Below are 16,084 nucleotides of genomic sequence, written 5' to 3'. Positions count from 1 at the left end.
GTACGTGTACTACTCGCATTACGATTCACGAATATTAATTGAAAAAACCTTGGATGGATTAATTAGAGTAATCCAAATCATTTAAACTCGTACAATTTATGTGCTCGGCGATAAAATTAACGTGCGTCCCAGGATGGCCGTTAAAAACAATGACACTAAAGCCTGTACCTATGTCGTCGGACGATCGTTGAAATGGCCACATCATGAAGGGCCCGGGAAAATCGTGAAACACCGGCACTTCATGATTTGGCCGACGGACGACGCCTGTATTTATCACAACACTCAAATATGACTATTCTCCAGCCTGTGATTTCTTCCCAATCCTAAAGCAGGCTTGATCATAATATGTTAAAGATTAATTCGACTTTTGCGGTCATAGGGACACATGCGTACCTAAATCAAGTGTGCCTGCAGTAAATGGAAAGGTTAATTGACAACCTTTGTGTATGGTTCATTGCTCAACATCGTTCGATACGACTGAGCGTCGCTGTAGGCTTTACATGGAAGGGTTCTAGGGTCCTAAAGATCCTAAGATCCCTGCTTAAAAGAGGTACCAGCAATATGTAGCCCTCATCTAAATGAGAGTAATCAATTTCGTCCGTGTTCTGGTGCCAGGTCTTACGATCTACCATAGTCTTGATTTGGTAAATCTCATTGTTCATAATATTGATATTTTGTTTACCTACTTACGATGACTTAAAGGCCCGTCCATCTGCCGCCATTCACTATAACTATGTTGGCGGCGTACTCAGATAGATGCCCTCAATGTGCGAGGGGGTTTGCCGCGAAGATGGGCTACGTCAAGCCATCTTCGGAGGCACCAGTGCCGCCAAGACAGGAGTTGAAGTGGTCGCCATGCCCGAAATCGGTCGGATGAATGATTTTGTTTACTATAAGCAATATTTAAAAATCGAGTAATGTTTATTTATAGACCAGTCAGCGCGTACGTGCAGTGACAGTGCAGCCAGATATTATGCATGCACTTTAACAAAGATGAAGTAGCATACGCATAATTATAGTTAACACGCGTTAACTATTGTTTACTCGGAGCTGCTGATGATAGGGTTGTTGCCTTCATCAGAGTTAGATATTACCTAACCATTACGTAGGGAACTAATGCCCACATGGAATAAAAGTAGAGATAACTATACCTACATATAAGTAATTATTTATTGGATTAATTAAATAAAGGAAAAGATACGGTCTTGAGTTCAGAATACAACAGATAAGAAATAGGTAGGACATATTGTTGTTTGACACGTGCCCTAAATGTGTATACATAAAATGATTCTTTAGGGCCTGCAATGCACAGTGGTTACTGGACAATTCCTACCTTAAAAATTTTAATCAAGGAAGTTAGATAAGTGGAACGCTTCTTCGTCGGTAGAGCCTTTGCTCTTAAACGCACACCTTAAAAACTTAACAATTTTAATTGTTGCGTAGATCCAATCCAAAGGATGATATCCATCAAAAAAGGCCATAATTATAGAATGGTTCTCCTATCAGGACAGAAGATGCAATATAAGTGCCTACTTACTATTTGTGATTAAAGTTAAAACTCATACTGAGACAGTCCTGTAAACTCCTGTAGCTATATTTCTGCTACTGTTAGGACCTACTTATCATTTGAATTCTGTTGAAAGTGACCTTAGTTACGATCTGCCTTCCATGTCATCTCTTACTTAACCTACTCGAACGCATAACCCTGAGGTGCCAGCCAGTGGCATCGACTTGTAATAAATAATTAATAAACAACGTATCTAGTATGCGATAGCCCTACTATCTTCTCCAACACGCAAACGCGAAGCATTCGTATCACACAAGTAACATAAAAACGGTAATTTCAGAACTCTTAAATCCTTCATTGTTGTAAGATCTAGTTGTATACTCTTTAATTGGTGCTTGTCTTTTGTTTATTTGTTTTCTATACTTTCTTTCTTATATCTGTATATGTACAAACGGCATAGTAAAAGGATTATCTACCCTATCTTATCATTTGCGGTTGTTCGTATCGGGTGTGCTATTTGTGTGTTAATATGACTTTCAATTAAACGTGTGGTTAATTATGAACGTAGACAAATACCAGGTTTTCTATTCCCAGTGGGACTCCATGTGGAGAGTGCTCATTTTGAAGTAAGTGGGTTAGTTTAATTCAAACATCCAAAGGGCCTATTATTTTTACATATTAATGATGTTATGGCTTGTGTGATGTATGGCGTAATGATTGTTAAATACATTACACAATTTTGTAGCTTATTTGCATAATTAATGTGTTTTACGTTTACCTCAAATGTAGTCAAATTTTTAAGAATGAATGCAGATTGAAATGTAAAGTCAGGCTTTGTGAATCCATCCAATATTTGTAATTATTTCTTTGAACTCGAGGCTTATTGAAATGAAGCTGGGACTAGACTATTCCTACCACTCGTTCCCGCCGCTTCAACTCATATGTAGTGCAGCCAGGATCTACAGCTTGACCGCCAATAAAAACCCAAACAGTGAAGATCAAGATTGTCCCGGGGGAAAGTTAAACTGTCATTAAAGCTGGCTGTAAAAACCAGATGAGCCAGGAACTTTCGCTGATTGTGTTCCATATCTTACCGCAAGTGTTCTGCCTATTGTCTGTCCTATTTTATCTGTAAAAGCTGTCGCCAATTTTTTAAACAGCTATGAATAATGTCATGCTCGGTATGTTCTAGTATGTATCTCCGAAACTTAATTGTCATCAACAGCCAACCTTTTCTGAGAGACTAGCCTTTAATTAATATTGATTTTAACAATGGTTTTAAATTTTTGTAATGCCAACTATCTGCTGCTAGCTTAGAATCATTATCATGGTTGCTAAAACCAATGTGACAAATAAATAAACACTATTTACGACGTGCCATTATGTTCCTAACGAACACAAAGAAATATCGTTCCAGAGTTTATCTACAAGTCAATTAAAAACAAATTACTCATACGTAGACGTTAGGTACAGAGGTAACCTTTGTTTCGCTACTGTACTGATTGTTGCAGAATATTTCTGGTTTATTTATTTATTTATTTAACTAGATTTTACCGCGGCTTCGCCCTCAAGGTATTTAGTCTGCCATAGATGCCTTAGTCCTTATCAGAGAGCTGGCGATCAAAAACATGGAAGTCAAAACTATTGTAAACAAGATATCTTTTATTACACAACATAATGTTAATGGATTTGACTGATGGGTTCCAATGCTTTCATCTTCAAGTCCTTTTACGTCATGAACAGCCTTATCCTTCGGGATATACAGATGTACGGAGCTACCATCGTTTATTTTAGAGTCAATACTTTTGCTACAATTAATTGTTTGTCTAGCTCACCGTGAGATCCTATCCACCGGTTGTAAGCGAAGAGTTTACATGTAAGTGCAATAAGAATTCTGCTAAGAATACAGCTAGTTTTAAAACTAGTCGAAAACAATTTTGTTTGTGACGTTATTGACCCCATGACCTGCCGACAGGCTCCTAACGTTGCCTAGTGCTTACTGTGTTGTTGTGCTAAAAGAGTAATACATAAGTCCATGGTGTGTGTTTGACAATGTTTTTCCGCACGGATCACCTCCGGATATTCCGAAGGTTTGTACGATAAACAAATTTACATAGATAGGTACGTACTTTCCACATTCGTTGAGGGCATGTTTTGAAGCAACTGCTAAACGCTTGACAATCACTAAATATTCTTTTGGCATTGGGTTTTGTTCCTCTTTCTAGGCAACGCAACTTTCGAAAACGGTAAATGCATGATGATAATCCTAAGTTAAAAACTCACGGGCCTCTACAGGATTGATTCATCAATCCTCATCTTAGACCCTTTAGCTTCTCATTATTTTAGCTCTTTATTTCAGTATCTGATTATAACTTATCAAAATTAATTAAGCTCTGAATCAAACCGTACTAATTTCTCCTCGGGGAATTCCCTGATAATCAACAAAAGCTGAATCGGAAATTAATTGAAAAAGCTTTAGTTAAAGTTTCATTCATATCGCGTTGGTAATTCGTCTCGTCAACACATCTGACTATATTTATATGCAGTAAAATCAAATCCGATATAATATTACAAGTACATACAATGCCCGATTGTTACTCTAGCTCTATGTACTGTCTGATCAGTTCTAAAGTAAATAATAGCTCCAGTTTTCTCACTGCTAGCCTTTGCTGGTGCTGTGGTTGCGGCACCGAAACAAAGGCTCCAAAGTGAATGCCATTGCCAATTTCGCAAGTCACTTTTTGCTGTTTTGCAACAGAATCCGTGACTCACTCGGTTACCAACCGCTACTTTGTTGTGATTTTTATCTAGCTCTCGAAGCTAGCCGTGAACTTGTGATCGTGTAGTGCATTTTTGAAAGAAAGTGTCGTTTCTACACAAATGGATGCAGATGGTGGTGGGACGGCGATCCCTCGAGAGGAGACGGGACGAAATGACGAAGGGTCTGATGTTTTATTGATTTTATTCTGCTTACAAACAAAAACAGTCTAACTTGAAACGATTTATCAATGAAACATTTCCGATTGTGCTTAACTATCTCATCAAAATTTGCCCAGACTCCAGAGGAATTCAAACCCGCAACCGCCGCGGTACATACTCGTACGCGACCCACGTTTAATTTTCTCAGCTGCGTTCTATTCTTTTCATCATCATCATCATTTCAGCCACAGGACGTCCACTGCTGAACATAGGCCTCCCCCAATGACTTCCACATCGCACGGTTGGTAGCGGCCTGCATCCAGCGCCTTCCCGCTACCTAATCTATTCTTTTACTAAGTTATTTATTTACCTGCAAACAAATGTATGTAGGTATGTAGTATTCATCGAGGTTATATTACGAGTATGTTTGTTACCCGATAATTTCCCTATTGTCTTACTATCTCTGCAAATTGGGTTATTAAATATTGTATTAATTGACGGATATCTGCCTGCTGTCGATTACGCGTGACATTGTTTATTTACTTGTTTACTTGCACTCGACAGTTATTGTTTATTTACGTACATAGTATTAAATAGTGGGCACTACCGGTTAGAATATTTTATAGGTTAAAACTCCAGCATGTTTAGTTACTTGCATTAAACACACAGTTTGTCATGCGTCGTCTGCAGCTGTACAGCCGTTCTTGGTATGAGCTAGTCTGAAAAACTGGACTAACTTCGATCCAGTCTCGTAATAGTTACATAGTTATTTCATTAGGGACTTAGCTAAGTAAAATTCATTAAAAAGGTGTTTTATTGTATTCCAGAAACGTGTCCAGGCCTCCATCCCCATCAGTGCGTGCCCTAGAACCCGGCTTGGACACCTTAGACAATGACAAGGTAACTACCTATAATTATACTCATCAAATTCTCCTTTTAACTTATGTTTTATTTTACGATATATTAGTATAAGGAGCAAGTTATCTTACTTAGATGTCGGGTTGCGCAAAAAACCGGTACAACCCACCACGACTGCCAAGCAAAAGCCTTAGTATCCTCTGAAAACTGGAACCATGTTTCTTAGCCTAGGCGCAGACTGAAGACTTTTTGTTTAGTCGGGCAGTTAATCAGTATGGGCATGTATCGAAGTTTGCACATTACACCAATTTGTTATAGACCCATTCTTCATACAAATTAGAATCGGGCTCAACTATTAGCCAACTAAAAGTCGATGGTCTGCACCTTTACTTAATAAATAACTTGGTGGATTCAATGGTTATTACTGTCTAACTGTAACAATAAAAAACTGTCTGTAACATAATATCAGCACCAGCATCTAACAAGCCAAAGTCCGGCAACAGTCCCGATGATTCACACATTGGCCAATTACCATAATCTAGACAGGTATTAACCAGCATCGGTGAGGTTTGGCTGTTCAACTGTAATTGCCTTCGTCCGGCGCGTGTGAGGTCACACAGGCCTTCATTGTTTACGTCCCAAATTCATTGCCAGATGTAATTCGATGCAATAAATACATTTATTAGCTGCTTGGTACTCATGCATACTGAGTTCCGGTACTGGTGTAGATTTCTGGGCTACGGTTTTTGGTCCATTTATTAATTGATTAGACAGACATCAATTAGATCATAAACCAGACTTTTGGGATAAGAAATGAAGAAGAAGAATGAACTGAAGGCTCATCAGACTTGTAATCGTTAGAACCAAATCAATCAACTGTTTCCAGTAGCTTAAAAAGTCTCGGCTCAGACTAAAATTTTAGTAGCCCTTAGTTAGTGCGTGTGTTCTAGCGTAACTTTGGAAATTCGTCTTAATTGCAATAATTATATTCATTACAATAACGCCTTCTAACTGAAACGTTATTCCCGTGGTCATGAACCACTATATGTATATCACCAGAGGACACCTGTGCTGTCATTAGTGGGGGGTAGGCTTTCTTGATTAAGACCAAAATGTTTGTAGAGTCTAAAACGAACACATGATTGAGTGTGTTTAACCTCCTCTGTGGTCTAGTGGTAAGACCACCTGCTTCAGACGCAGAGGTCCCGGGTTCGACTCCCAGTGTGGGCAGATTTTTCTGTTCGGTTTGGTTGGTGGTAGGGCTTGTTCTAAGTCCGCCTGGCTAGCCATAACAACAATGTAAGATAGCCAGTTTCTCCGTGGTTGAGGATTCCGGGTGAAGCTCGCTTCCACCTTCGGCCTGATCATCACTTACCATCAGGTGAGATACAGGCCAAGAGCTTCCTCGTTGTGGATAAAAAAAGAGTGCTCATCTAGTCAGCTATGTTTGTGTAATACAGCTCTAGTAAAAATCTATAATCCCTTTTTCAGGGCAGCAACTCGTCCCTGCACCTGCCGTCGAACTCGGACTCGGCGTCGGTGTCCAGCGCCACTGACCTCGTCACCGTCATCAACGCCGGCAAGGGAGACAACCCCAAGGTATCCTCCACCAGACCACAACCATCGTTTTCGTTCGTTCGTTTCAGGTTTCAGCCGAAAGACGTCCACTGCTGGACAAAGGCCTCCCCCAAGGTTTTCCACAAAGACCGGTCCTGCGCCGCCCGCATCCAGGCACTTCCTTCGACCATCACCTGATCGTCGGTCCACCTAGCTAGTGGGAGGCCTGCCCACGCTACGTCTTCCGGCTCGTGGTCGCCATTCGAGAACTTTTTTGCCCAGCGGCCATCAGCTCTACGAGCTATGTGCCTGACCTTGAGCCTTCTGTGAGGCCCATAGTAAGCGACCTTTTTTAGAGTGCGAATACGTGCTCGTCTTGGCGTAACTTTACATGAACATGTTTTGATGGGATTACTTATAATATGGCATGAGTGCATGAACTTCACCTGCCAAGCTCGCAGTATAAATTCGTAAACAGAACTTTAACTCGGCGATCTAGTCAAAGTTGCGAGAAGTACCTGGATGCGGGTAACGCAGGACCGGTCGTCATAGGTGAGGCCTTTTGAAATGAGTTTTAAATTACGACCAAAACAACAATGATGCTGCAATCAAAATCATACCTTGTATTAAAGTAGATTTTGAATTACTAATACAAGTCATGTCGATGTATAAAGGTTTGAACGAATACGTTTTCAGGTACAGATCACATCTCCCGCAGGGGCGCGGGGGGCCGACGGGACCGCGCGTTCCAAGAAGAAGAGCTGGTACAACGCGCTGTATCCCACCTACAAGAGCAAGTCCGACGACTTCAAGCGGCTGTTCAAGGACTTGCCTGACGATGAGAGGCTCATTGTAGGTCAGTATACCGCCACAACTCTTCCAGCAGTAACTAGACAAGAAGAGCTGGTACAACGCGCTGTATCCCACCTACAAGAGCAAGTCCGACGACTTCAAGCGGCTGTTCAAGGACTTGCCTGACGATGAGAGGCTCATTGTAGGTCAGTATACCGCCACAACTCTTCCAGCAGTAACTAGACAAGAAGAGCTGGTACAACGCGCTGTATCCCACCTACAAGAGCAAGTCCGACGACTTCAAGTGGCTATTCAAGGACTGTGGAGTCAGAAGAAACACCGCAGCACGTGCTCATGGAGTGCAGAAGCGTAGCCGATCAACGGACTCAAGTTCTCCAATCACCAGCATCGCTGCAGGAGGCCTGTAGCGACTATAGCGGGTTGGTTGGAGTAGGAAGGTACCACAAATCGCGCACATTGACCCAATCAAGAGACTAAGTGCGTTTTTCGATTGCCCTCCAAAACTTAACTAACTATGCCTTAATACTTGTAAGATAATTGTTTAACATCTTCAAAACCAGAGGGGGGGAGGGGCACTGGTACATAAAATGAGATTTGCGATTAAGGTTCTGGAGTAGTACCATTTCCAGATCAACTGGCTTTCCCTGCCTTTCCACAACGATAGTAATGACTGATTGTTCTCCCTTTACTTTGAAGAAATAGTCTTCAAAGTAAAGGGAGAACAATCAGTCATTACGTGCGCCCTATAGAAGGACATATTATTCCACGGGCGACTATACGCGTCGCAGAACTACCTGTGCTTCCCTGTTCTATTTTGTCAGAGCTATTTGTCTGACCACAACCTCCAATAAACAATAATATTGAGCTCTCCCTTTTGCAGACTACTCGTGCGCACTACAAAAGGACATCTTAGTCCACGGGCGGCTATATGCGTAGCAGAACTATGTTTCTCTGCTGTGCTTGACCACCACAACCTCCAATAAACAATCATATTGAGCTGATTGTTTGCCCTTTTCGTTGCAGACTACTCCTGCGCACTACAGAAGGACATCCTAGTCCACGGGCGGCTATATGCGTAGCAGAACTATGTTTCTCTGCTGTGCTTGACCACCACAACCTCCAATAAACAATCATATTGAGCTGATTGTTTGCCCTTTTCGTTGCAGACTACTCATGCGCACTACAGAAGGACATATTAGTCCACGGACGGCTATACGCGTCGCAGAATTACCTGTGCTTCCCTGTTCTATTCTATGAGAGCTATTTGTCTGACCACAACCTCCAATAAACAATCATATTGAGCTGATTGTTTTCCCTTTTCGTTGCAGACTACTCCTGCGCACTACAGAAGGATATATTAGTCCACGGGCGGCTATACGCGTCGCAGAACTACCTGTGCTTCTACGCGTCCATCTTCGGCTGGGAGACCTCGCTGTCGCTTCGCTGGAAGGACGTCACCGCCATCACGAAGGAGAAGACTGCGCTGGTACGAACTATCACCATTCATCATCAGTTTCCATGCTTTTAAGCGATTTTGTGAAAAATATTAATGGCAGGTATAGTCCGGTCGCCGAGCACGTAGAATTTTGGCCAATGACCCCAAACTACCCATCCTTATTGCTCGCGCGTAATTATATTCCTGTCGCGATTGTGCGACGGGCGGCCGCAGTGAATGTGCGAGCGCGACAGCAACATAATTACGTGCGAGCGATAAGGATGGAAAGCTGGGGGTTATTGGACGAAATTGGCCCATTTATTGTCCCGAAGCAGTGGTAGGATTAATATTGGGACGTGTAAAAGCGCTTTTTTAAAGCCTATTTGCAAAAATAAATGAATTTTATGAATTTTAATTTTTTATTTTTAAATTCTAAGTACTTGGCGACCGGACTTTAGCTATAGCTCACAAGATAGGTCCCCCATAATTTATACTTACTGTCCGCTGTGCATATCTTTTCTTAAACGTTACTTAACCTTTGTTTTGTCTCCTGTCATCCGCTTTGCACTGGAGGAAGTCGAACCTTAACTTCGAACTCCTCCTATGTTCTTCTGATCAATTTCTTTGCGGGTCCAATGACAGTTTAACTTTCCCCCGGGACAAACTTGACCTTCACTGGTTGGGTTTTTTTTATTGGCGATCAAGCTGTAGATCTTGGCTACACAGGAGTTACAGCGGTGGGAATAGATGTTCAAAATCAAAATCAAAATCAAAATTATTTATTCAGTTTAGACCACAAGTGGCACTTATGTTATCATCATTAGGATTTGTCAGCAGCCATTAAAAGCTTTTAATTTTCTAACCTGTGCATAACACGATATTCGTCTCACTGCTGTAGCCAGTATAAAAATCTTTGAGTGGCGTTCATACATCCCCTTTATTTTGCTTGACTCAACAGTGTAATGTATAGAATAAAGAGGGTAGACTTAACACCACTATACAGTGTGTCCGGGCATGTAGTGATCAAACTTCAAGGGCGTAATCTATGAACAATTTTATCGGTGAAAATACTTTAAATTTGGGGCTTGACCCATTTCTCGCATATTTACAAGGATTTAAGTTTTTAATTTTAAGTTTTCACCTCTTCCTTCAAAAACAAGTGATAGCGTGGGTAACTTAACATTAATAAGCAAATATTTTATATCATGCGATAGCCAATAAAATTATCTTTTAGTAGAAGTAGAAAACAGACACAAGTTTCATACATTTTAAGGGAGTAAGAATGGATTTAATTAGAAACAAACATGATTTTTTCACACCTTTTTCAGTTATTTCCCAACACAAGAAAAACCAGGTCGTTAAGGTATGTTTTATTTGCATTGTATTATTAGTATTTGAGCCATTCTACAAAACGAATGTAAATTTATTAGTCTACGTCTATTAGTTTCGACGTAATTGTTGAACAGAGATACCCATTCCCAGCGGTTTCCATAGTAATCGGAATAGGTTGTGTGATTCTTTCAGGCAGTGCATTTTCGCATGTCGCGTGCGCTATGGAAACCGCTGGGAAGGGGTATCTTTGTTCAACAATTACGTGGAAATTAATAGACGTAGACTAATAAATTTACATTCGTTTTGTAGAATAGCTCAAATACTAATAATAAAATGCAAATAAAACATACCTTAACGACCTGGTTTTTCTTGTGTTGGGAAATAACTGAAAAAGATGTGAAAAAAATCGTGTTTATTTCTAATTAAATCCATTCTTACACCCTTAAAATGTATGATACTTGTATCTGTTTTCTACTTCTACTAATAGATAATTTTATTAGCTATCGCATGATATAAAATTTTTGCTTATTAATGTTAAACTACCCACGCTATCACTTGTTTTGGAAGGAAGAGGTGAAAACTTAAAATTAAAAACTTAAATCCTTGTAAATATGCGAGAAATGGGTCAAGCCCCAAATTTAAAGTATTTTCACCGATAAAATTGTCCATAGATTACGCCCTTAAAGTTTGATCACTACATGCCCGGACACACTGTATAAATATGTGTGCAGCGCCGTTGACAGTTTAGTCTTATAATGAACGCGATACGAATACACTACGGTCTTTGATTTCTCAAACAGAAGGCGCTGGACGCAGGCCGCCACCAACCAGTCAACATGGAAATCATTGGGGGAGACCTATGTTCAGCAACGGACGTCCTATGGCTGAAATGATGATAAGTTAACACCATGTGTTCCCCAGGTGATCCCGAACGCGATCCTGGTGTGCACGGAGAGCGAGAAAAGCTTCCTGACGTCGTTCTCGGGCCGCGACAAGGCCTACCTCATGCTGTTCCGCATCTGGCAGAACGCGCTCATGGACCAGCCCATGACCAGCCACGAGATTTGGCAGTGGGTATGTATGTACGAGGATACTAGACTACCGCCGACTTAAAACGCTCACACACACTTGACCGGGACAAACTTGATCTTCATTGGTTGGGTTTTTGAGGCGGTCAAGCTGTAGATCCTGGGTACACAGGAGTTGCAGTGGTTGGATCGAGAGGTCAGAATAGTCCCGCACCGCTCACTTATGTAACGCCCACACTACACTACCGCTCACTTATGTAACGCCCACACCACACTACCGCTCACTTATGTAACGCCCACACTACACTACCGCTGATGTATGTAACGCACACACTACACTACCGTTCACTTATAACGCCCGCACTACACTACCGCTCACTTACGTAACGCCCACACTACAGAATCGCTGACTAATGTAACGCCCACACCACACTACCGCTCACTTATCTAACGCCCACACTACACTACCGCTCACTTATGTAACGCCCACACTACACTACCGCTCACTTATGTAACGCCCACACTACACTACCGCTCACTTATGTAACGCCCACACTACACTACCGCTCACTTATGTAACGCCCACACCACACTACTGGCTTATGACCAGCCACGAGCTCTAGGCTGGCAGTGGGTATGTATGTACGGGGACACTACACTACCGCTGACTAACGTAACGCCCACACTACACTACCGCTTACTTATGTAACGCCCACACTACACTACCGCTCACTTATGTAACGCCCACACCACACTACTAACTTACGTAACGCGCTCATGGACCAGCCCATGACCAGCCACGAGATCTGGCAGTGGGTATGTATGTAACGCCCACACCACACTACCGCTCACTTACGTTACGGCCACACTACACTACCGCTCACTTACGTAACGCCCACACTACACTACCGCTCACTTATGTAATGCCCACACTACTCTAACTACTGACTTTGTAACGCCCACACTATACTACCGCTCACTTATAACGCCCACACTACTCTACCTCCTACCTATGTAACGCCCACACCACACTACCGCTCACTTACGTAACGCCCACACTACACTACCGCTCACTTATGTAACCCCCACACCACACTNGTAACGCCCACACTACACTACCGCTCACTTATGTAATGCCCACACTACTCTAACTACTGACTTTGTAACGCCCACACTATACTACCGCTCACTTATAACGCCCACACTACTCTAACTGCTGACTTTGTAACGCCCACACCACACTACCGCTCACTTACGTAACGCCCACACTACACTACCGCTCACTTATGTAACCCCCACACCACACTACCGCTCACTTACGTAACGGCCACGCTACAGAATTGCTGACTAATGTAACGCCCACATTACACTTCTACTGACTTATAACGCCCAGACTACACTACCGCTCTATAACGCCCACACTACAGAATCGCTGACTAATGTAACGAACACACTACACTACCCCTGACTTACGTAACGCCCACCCTACACTACCGCTCACTTACGTAACGCCCACAATACACTACCGCTGACTTACGTAACGCCCACACTACACTACTGACTTACGTAACGCGCTCATGGACCAGCAGCCCATGACCAGCCACGAGATCTGACAGTGGGTATGTATGTACGGGGATGCTACACTTGTACACGACCACCAACTTATTTGAATCTTTTTGCACAACATTTAAGATAAAAAAGGCGGACTTTGGCAGCTATCCTAAAAAAACTGTCTGGCAAGGAGTTGGAACTGTCAAAACTGTCTGGCTGACGAGGAAATTACTTCTAATTATTGCCCCAATATTTTATATAAAAATCAACTTTTATGCTATAACATCAGCCAGACAGTTTTGAAAGTTCCAACTCCTTGCCAAACAGTTTTTTTTAGGATAGCTGCCAAAGCCAAGATGACCCAAACTTCATGATTCACCAACATTGTATAGATGACCCACGCTGAACTGTCCCACCAAACTCAATGACAGGGGGGCGCTACCATCGTTCAACTATAAGGTTTCCAACATGGCAAAAATCGGAACCAGCGATCCGGTATTGACGGTGGCGCCCCACTGTCAATGTCATCGATAGGACAGTCCAGTATTTTGGAACTATATCCTATATTGGGAGCATAAGCTGACAAACTTTCAGCTTTTAAAAAATGACGTAGGTCTGGCATTCACCAGCTCTTAGTCTATTACATAAATACCACTGGGGGTACCCTACAAATAGTTTGACCTACTCTGACAACTCTACCATTAAAAAACAATAAACACACCCCTTTTTTGCTATCACTACATCACCAGTATGACACCTTGTATGGCCCCTCTAACGAAAAATACACCGCAGATATCTAAAGTTTAAAAATGGGTTTGGTATTAGAATATGATTTAGTTTAGAATCTGCTTTGTATACGGCATAAATATTAATCCAGTGACCTGACTCCATCGTGACCAACGTTCGGATATGGTAAGCTCGCGCATAATATTTGTCGGTGGTATTTGTAAACTAATCCAATAATTGATATTATTTTATAAAGCAAAACTTGAAATTATTTTTTTCAGATTTGAGAGTAAAATTGATTAAATTATAATAATGTTCATTTTAACCATATTATAAAAAAATTGTATCATGTCGAATTGTCAATGGAACCGGAATCAATAGGACGTATAATATGACAGCCTAGAAATAAATCAATAGCAAAATCAACTTGCAACGTACAAAAAACAACTTCTTATAAATAATAAACTAAACTTTTACGTGAATACTGTCTAAAATGCATCAGTCCCACGTTTTGTACAAACATTTAAGTTAATTTCTCGTTATTTTATTAAGAATCCAGTACATATTTATTTGCCATATGACCCACATAATCATCTCAGGTTACCAAGTAAAAAAGTTAAGATCGTGCTAAAAATACTGATGAAAAAGACCTTCCACGTTGTAAAAAATAATAGTCGCATAGATGAACACGTGAACTGCTCGCCGGATTAGAAATTGTAAACTATTGTAATGAGCAGGAGCGTTGAAATGACACCACTACAGCAACGAAAGTGAAAGAGCACTCCGATTATAAAACAGCTATATTTGTTGTAAAAATTTAAAATTGCGATGTTATTAGGACAGGGAACGGCATGAAAAAGGACATTCAGTTGAAATAAAAGTAGGGGAAGGAATAGTATATTATTTAGTATAGTTCTTGCTACTCACGAAGTAGGCGAGTGAGCTTTACTTGTGTGTATCGCCTTCGTGAATTGCAACAACTGAAAATTTTTATTGAAACCCATTAAGGAAAACAAAGTAATAATAACCGTGTAAATAGTAAAAACAATCACACCAATTACCTAGTTTGGAATAAACAGAACTTGTGCTAGATAACACATAAACATCCATAGTTAAATCTAAATATAAATCATGTTTTTAGACTTTTAACAGCTTTTTAATATAAAGTAAATTAAAAATACATGTAAATTACAAAAAATAGAGGTAATTCGTTTTAAGACAAAGTTTATGTGAATAAATATGAAAAAAAGACAAGGAAAAAAATAGCAAATCAATTCTAACTAAAGTGTGTTAAGATAATGCTCCTTCAATGGTTTCTTTAAGGCATATTTACATTAATTTTCGCACCTGAATTAATAAGTGGACCCATAATTCACAATCAAGCCTATTTCTGTTTATACTTTTTTTTAGTAAAAAAATATACCTAATCCCGTATATTATCCTCAAAGAGCCACGTTACTGTTATCCTTGACGTATGCTCAATCGTGCTGCGTCGCGCGGCCATTAGTCCGCGAGGCCCGATCGGCGCGCGCGCGTCTAAACTGCCGAATTTTATTTTTAACTTGTTTTTGTGATTTTGTCTGAAAAAAAAAACATACGGGTCGAATTGAGAACCTCCTCCTTTTTTGAAGTCGGTTGAAAAAAAGACTTTTGAGTTCGTGCGTTACGTAGGTTATATCTTATTGAAGTTATCGGGGTGAGTTTCGTTTATGGATTCAATACATTTACAGTAAAGTATGTAGTTTCAGCCGCGTAGATTTAAAGACCATAAAGCCACTATGTTAAATGGGCTCTGTTTTTAGCAAGAACTTTAAACAACAGCCTTAATATTTAATCATCTTTTTTATCGTTTTATCTGCGTTTAATACAAGTAGTAATGCTGAAACTTAATGAACCGCGCGCGATGCTAATTGATCTCTCAACACGTGCTAACTGGCTTGCTCAGTATCTCCAATACCCCACGTTGATTTAATCTATGAATATATTCGTAGTTGAGTTAATAGTCTTTTTGAAAATCAAAGTCATTATTAAAACTCATCCGGAGATTCTACAACTTGTCACTGTTTCTAGACAACCTTTTAACGCTGTACACTTACTTAACTGCACTTAACTGCAGTATTCAGGCGGCAACACATCAAACTTGCAGCTGTGACAACTTATACAGGATGTTTATGGAAAGGTTTTTAAAGAACTTAGGTCCCTTAGGAAAAGTAGAGGATTAACTCACTGTACTCGTATAGTTGTAACAGGCAGGAGTGGATTTGTAATCAAAACTATCTAGTCTGACTGACGTGCTGTTGTCTGTACAGTCAGCATCAAATAGTTTGTGACACCCAAAGTAGCCAAAAAGTTCGCAAC

General features: G+C 40.8%; 1 protein-coding gene across 1 annotated transcript in view; it reads left to right on the top strand.

Annotated features, from left to right (window-relative positions):
* Window positions 1-16,084, top strand: part of LOC114350486 (protein Aster-B-like) — a 39,238-nt gene that overhangs the window by 2,739 nt on the left and 20,415 nt on the right. The window contains exons 3-8 of the mRNA XM_028301312.1: window positions 5,254-5,326; window positions 6,776-6,883; window positions 7,538-7,605; window positions 7,748-7,839; window positions 8,983-9,140; window positions 11,343-11,495. Coding sequence (XP_028157113.1) covers window positions 5,254-5,326; window positions 6,776-6,883; window positions 7,538-7,605; window positions 7,748-7,839; window positions 8,983-9,140; window positions 11,343-11,495 — 652 coding nt within the window. The remainder of the gene's footprint in view (window positions 1-5,253; window positions 5,327-6,775; window positions 6,884-7,537; window positions 7,606-7,747; window positions 7,840-8,982; window positions 9,141-11,342; window positions 11,496-16,084) is intronic.

The sequence above is a fragment of the Ostrinia furnacalis genome, unplaced genomic scaffold (genome assembly GCF_004193835.3).
Source record: "Ostrinia furnacalis isolate ACB-3 unplaced genomic scaffold, ASM419383v2 OfSCF0912, whole genome shotgun sequence".
NCBI lineage: Eukaryota > Metazoa > Arthropoda > Insecta > Lepidoptera > Crambidae > Ostrinia > Ostrinia furnacalis.
Note: the sequence above shows the minus strand (reverse complement) of the source record. Positions and strands in the feature narration are given on the sequence as shown.